This window comes from Saccostrea echinata, unplaced genomic scaffold, assembly GCF_033153115.1.
Source record: "Saccostrea echinata isolate AGI-Se365-2 ecotype Australia unplaced genomic scaffold, CSIRO_AGI_Sech_v1 ptg000025l, whole genome shotgun sequence".
NCBI lineage: Eukaryota > Metazoa > Mollusca > Bivalvia > Ostreida > Ostreidae > Saccostrea > Saccostrea echinata.
The window spans coordinates 3547360-3553858 of NW_026889774.1; the positions used below are offsets into that span (position 1 = coordinate 3547360).

Sequence of the window (6499 nt, forward strand, 5' to 3'; positions counted from 1 at the left end):
AATTTCATGTAAATTCCGTCCAATAGTCTTGGAGAAATCGCGTGCAAAAAATTAGGAAGTCAAAAAAATAATAAAAATAATAACTAGATACTTGTTGCGAGCAACGAGAGGTCTGCCGACCGAATAACCATCCTTATATTTAATATTCTTTTTATGTAAACATTAACATTATATATGCTCGTAGTAAAGACGCCTTAAGGACATTTGCAAGATTCCTGGTTATTGTATAGAATTTTTCAAGAACTCTTGAGAGTTTTAATTGTAATAAACAGGCTATATTCTGGATTGTTTAACCTGCCAATCCAACTTTCTTTTTTTTAGATTTTGTCAAATCAGTGTTTTTGCAATTCTCAATGCATTCCTATGTAAAATGTTGATAAAAGGGACCTACATAATTTTTCACCATAATATTTCTCCAAAACCCACTTATTTCATATAGTTTTTGTACTATATATATTATTGTATTTTCATTTCCTATGACTTCTAGATATTTTAGCTGAAAATGTAAATATAGAAACAAGACAAGGATATACCGGCATCGATCTTTATTTTTGAGTTACTTCCCTTAACAGCTATAATTACATTTTATTCATAAGGGTCAAGAGAGTCAGACTGATTGATTGATTCTATCATGTAATTGACTGAATTGATTGAAACACATTGTCATAAATATATTGGCATTGATTTATTTCACCTTTTATTCGTAGTTACTAAATGCTGCTTCCTTCATACAACCTAGAAACTTATCTCAGTCGGTCTACCTTTCAGCATATGTCACATCTTTGCCTTTCCCAGCATACTGAGCATAACTATGGTAAATGACGACCTGTTCGCTCTTTGTCTCCTGAATACAATGTACAACAAAGCCATTACTACTTTTCTTTCTTCCTGTAAAGATGTTACTACCCGTTGAAGGAAGTACACGTTCTTTTTGTTTACCTCTGTAAACATACGTTACATTGGTTTTCACCGCTTAGAGAATTCTACACGGGAGATCACTCTCAATTACTATTTCATAAGTGAAAAAAAAACATGTATTTAACCGGAAACTTTGACTTGCCAATGTCCTTAAAATATAACATGGGTCCTTCAAAAATGCAACGATTTTTAAAGATTTATTTAAAACAATTGAAAATAGCGCAGGATTCACACAGAAAAAAAAAAATCTTTCATAAAGATGAAAACGTAAATTAAATGTAAAAAATGGGAAAGAAAATTCAGACATAATCGGGATTAAACCCGAAATGGTAGAACACCGTTGACGTTCGAGGTTAGTGTGCGAGTTACTATCCACCCGAGGACCTCCGAGTGCCGACCAGCTTGTCGAAGTTTACGGAGACAGCCGCCATTTTGGACCCGCTTCAATTTTTAAAATGCGAATATCTAGAGTTTGGATTTATCATTTTTTAAACTTTATATTAAGCCTCTTTGGAAATGCCTCTATTAACCCTACTAATATCAAAGAAAAATATTTGAAAACAAAAAAAGTTAGAAAATTCGAATTTTTAAATTCGCATCCAGTAACGACCGGAAGTACCGACGATGAACAAAAAGTCACGTCCCGGCTAGGATTTATCACGATCTATGACCCCTGAAAGTTTCACATTGATCGTTCTTGAGATTATCCGCGGACAAAATGTCTTTTTAAATTCAGAAAATAGTCCATAACTTGGCACGGGAAGTGATTTTCCAAAAATAATGCCTCGTTTTAAATAACGTCAGATTACAACACATTGTTCCTGCAAATTTCATCCAATTCCATCCAGTAGTCTTCGAGGAATCGCGTGCACAAAATTAGATGGGCGGAAAAATAATAATAATAATAATAATAATAATAAACAGTAGAATCACTATAAGGTCTTCCGTGAAAACGGAAGACCTTAATAATAAGAAACAGTAGAATCACTATAGGTCTTCCGTTGAAAACGGAAGACCTAATTAATATTCTAAGTTGTATTACATCAACATCAGGAAACACAAAGAGCATCACTATAGTGACCACAGAGTCAACAACAACGAAAAGGACAACACAGTCAACATCAGCTGAATCAACAACCGTATCAACAACAACCAATGAAGCTACAACATCACAAAGCACTACATCACCAATACCAACAATTACAGAAAGCACCACACTGCCAACAACCTCAGAATCATTAACGACAGATGTCATAACACCAACAACATCTACTCCTACGTCTCAAGGTAAGATATTTTATCACCTTTGTCCTATTGCTTTTATCCTTTGTTCTTTTGCAGAGTTATTAATTTGAATTCGTTTCTCTTGAATATTTATCCCTCATATCAGTTCGTCATTTGCATAAAATAACTAAGTTGTACGGCATCAATGTATATTAACACATTTTGGCATATTCAAAATTCAGTGCTAAGTTAGATCATAGACTGCTTTATCATGGTTTATGATTTGTTTCACTGCAATTCATTAAAGAAGAACACGATTTTGCTATCTTAAAAACGATTGAATGGTCAAAATTTAAATATTGACACTGAAATAGTTCATTCACTTATCTTTGTCCCTATCTAAATAATTTTATTTTTTACCTTTTTTTCTAAGAAAATTATTCTGGAATTTAACTTTCTATGTTTTTTTTTTGATTTTTTTTTTTTTTTTTTTTTTTTTTTTGTTTTGTTTTGTTTTTGTTTTTTTTCTTTTTGGTACTGCTTTACATATATTATGTATGTTACAGCAAATGTTTCTTAAAGAACAATATAACCCTGTTTTATCTCTAAATATGACGTATAGAACCACAGAATCATTGTTTCTTCATTCGATATTTGACTTTGATTACGCAGCACGTGGGTTTACAACTAGTGTCCAATATGGTAAAATTTGATTACTTTGAATCTATGAAATATGCAATACTGTTATACATGTAAACTTTGTTAAATGAATTAAAAAACTTTTAACATTTTGAGTTGCATTACATTACATCATACTCAACGTCAGGAAACACAGAGAACACAGCTATAGTGACCACAGAATCAACAATAATGAAAAGGACAACACAGTCAACAACAGCTGAATCAACTACTGTATCAACAGCAACCAGTGAAGCAACAACGTCACGAAGCAATATATCACCAATACCAACAATAACGGAAAGCATCACACTGCCAACAACCTCAGAATCAACAACGACAGAGGTCATAACACCAACAACATCTACTCCTACGTCTCAAGGTAAGATATTTTATCACCTTTCTCCTATTGCTTTTATCGTTTGTTCTTCTGTAGAGTTATTAATTTGAATTCGTTTCTGTTAAATATTTATTCCTCTTATCAGTATGTCACTTGCATTAAATAACTAAGTTGGATGGCATCAATGTATTATGAACACATTTTGTCATATTCAAAATTCAGCGCAAATTTGATCATAGACAACTTAGCTTTATCATGATTTATGATTTGTTTCACTGCAATTTATTAAATAAGAACATAATTTTGCTATCTTAAAAATGATTAAACGTTCAAAATTCAAATAACTACTCTTATGATCACTCATTTTGGTCCCTATCACTTTAATTTTCACTTTTACATATTTTTTAAGAATATTATCCTAAAAATTTTAAGTTTCTATGTTTTTTCTGTATTATTTTGCATATATTATGTTTGTGTTTTATCAGATATAATTGGAAGACATGCAGTGAAGAAGATCTAAAATATGAACAAAATCCATTTAAAACAGTATATGAAAAAATGAGCACTGACCTTATATAATATTGTAAAAAGCAGAATAAGACAATCGATCTAAACTGAGGTTGAAAATAGTTAAGAGCTTTTATCATTCAGTGCTTTTGATATTAGATTAAAAATTGACAGAAATTAGAAAATGAAAAGGGGAAAATCGGGCTTGAATATTTAAACACATTTATTGCCCAAACTTTATTTAGAACCACAAACCTTTACTTTATTATAATTCATTATCCAAAACGTTCCAGTACTTGTTATATTTTGCTGACAACATAGTCTTAATACGAAATTGCTAAGAGTTATTGTGGATATTTTTCGTGAAATACTCAGAGCCTTCTAGCATGAAAAATACGTTATAGCTCTACGATGTGCAATAGGCTGTTTGTCATTGCCATCAGTGACATTCTTTTGTCATCTCAGTAAATGTCATCCTTATTGTTTTTGTTTTGTTTTCAAAACCATTCAAAATAAATATTACATTTTGTATTCATACATTTTGCTTTATTTACATTCTGCGTTGCCTTCAGCTCAAAAAATGAAATAACACAAAATGTAACAATCATGTAACAATCAAAACATGCGTTGTTACATTTTGCGTTGACCTCGACGCAAAATGTAATAGCGCTAATTGTTATGATTCAAATTTTGAATTATTACATTTTGCGTTAATCGGAATGCAAAATGTAATAATCCAAAATGTAATAATCCAAAAATTTCGATATTTTGCATTATTACATTCTGCTTTGATTTCGACGCAAAATGCAATAACGCAAAATGTAATAATCACAGTTTATTATATTTTGCGTTGTTATTACATTTTGCGCTGTAACATAGCATATATTTATTAATTTTGCTAAGATTTCTATTCTAGTGAAATATAGATGCGAAATGAATACTTATGTAATATATAAGTCCCAGCAGGACTTTAATGATTTCTTTCGGAAGTTCACATATCTAGCAGTTAAAGAAGTATTGCTTCCAAAGTACATGCATTCCCCTTTGCAGAAATAACAAAACTAATTTTAAATTAAAATATAAATGTACATGTATTAGTATTTGAAAAATGTGAATGAAAAATTCCTTGCCGTCATGTTTTTTTCAAAGTAAATATGTTTTCATTTTTATTTTACGGAACCCTCGCACAATGCAATCTCGAAATGACGTCATATTTAAAATTTACATAGAAAAAATATCTAAGTTACTCAGCAACACACACCCTCACACACACACACATCAGGTGTACATAACATTTGAACTGTATTGTTTTGCTTGTTAACGTTATCTATGACGTCATGACCTCATGAGTGTCTTTTCAGGGAAGGAATAAATCCATGACGTCATACTATGTAACGTAACGTAAAAGTTCCGGAAAATTAAATTGGACAATAAATTATGATTTTCACAGTCTCAGTAATCAAACTATAAACAAATTAATCATACAAAAAAGACATAAACACATCAATATATTAATGTTTGTTCAGTTGAAAATAGATTTATAAAATAAATCTCTTTAACTATTCTCATTACGGCTGAATCGCTCATAAGTTTATGAAATGGAAAGACAGTGTAGTTTCCTTGAGAGCAAATGTCGAAATGCTCACTACATAGAGTGTTTCTGATGCCGGGATTATTGATTTGCTGGCGATGTACTCGCATGCGGGCGGTTAATTGGAATCCGGTTTGACCGATGTATTCCTCTCCGCACTTATTACAAGTTATGCAATAAAGATGTTTTTTTTTTTGTTTTGCATGACATATTTTCATTTACATAAAAAGTTTTTCCACACTTAAAAATAATAGGGGGGGGGGGTCTTACTAAGGGGGAAGTCACACTAAAACACCGTCAATCAGGTGTGACTTTTAAACCAACTAAAGTATTTCATCATGTGACCATCTATAGTCACGTGGGCTCTAAATATAAATTGACAAATTTAATCAAAATGTTCAAGGGCAAGGCAAAGAATAATTAAACTGCACAATGTTTCAAAGCGTCCATTTGAATCCCACTACGGGACGTGGAGACCGATCCTTCGGATGAGACCGTATAAACCGAGTTCCTGTCTGGCAGTAGGTGCAGCCACGAAAAAATGCATCACTTCTTAATGGTCCTAAGTGCCTAGTATAGGTCTAAATTTGCAGCCCTCCACGGAAAAGTGGTGGAGTCTTCATATGTGTGAAAAACTAAACAACAAACAAACAAACAAATCGTCTATTGGCAACCACCCTAACTCAGTGATCCTCATACAGTAAGATTTTTAAAATGATTAATTTTAGTAATTTAGTGAAAACAAACGACCGAGTTAAAAAAGTAGACATAGTATTTTCCACACTTCATGGGAAATGATAAATCACCTAATGAGTTATACAGAAATGAACGTCACTCTGCCCAAAAAAGCAATGTAAAAGAAAAACCTACTTCTTGGGATTTCGCCTTGCCCTCAAGTTTTCAAACGTTCTGTTGTCCCAGCATTGGAGATAAGTCTTTGGTACTAATTACAGTTTGTTAACCTTGAAAATTTGAACAATTAATACCTAAAAACTGTTCTATGCTTTATTTTACCGAATCAAAGCGGTATTCATATAAAATCATAGATTTAGCTTTGTTTTATATGATTTCGTCCTTTCCATACACCATACATGACGTTGTTGATACCTTAAGCATTTTCTCAAAGATAAAACATTACAATAAAACTTAACAGCGTCAAACATACATGAAATCAATTTAAAAATGGTTGTGGTTAAAAAATTATAAGGAACTCATTTTAAATGAGTAGTTAGTCCCCTTCC

At 31.9% G+C, this 6499-nt stretch overlaps 1 protein-coding gene across 1 annotated transcript; it reads left to right on the forward strand.

The window, feature by feature from the left end:
* The first annotated feature begins 896 nt into the window (after positions 1-896).
* Positions 897-3680, forward strand: LOC133192437 (integumentary mucin A.1-like). The gene is made up of 4 exons (XM_061328444.1): positions 897-918; positions 1972-2205; positions 2969-3202; positions 3646-3680. The coding sequence occupies exons 1-4, from the start codon at positions 897-899 to the stop codon at positions 3678-3680; spliced, it is 525 nt and encodes a 174-aa protein (XP_061184428.1).
* The last annotated feature ends 2819 nt before the right edge of the window (positions 3681-6499 follow it).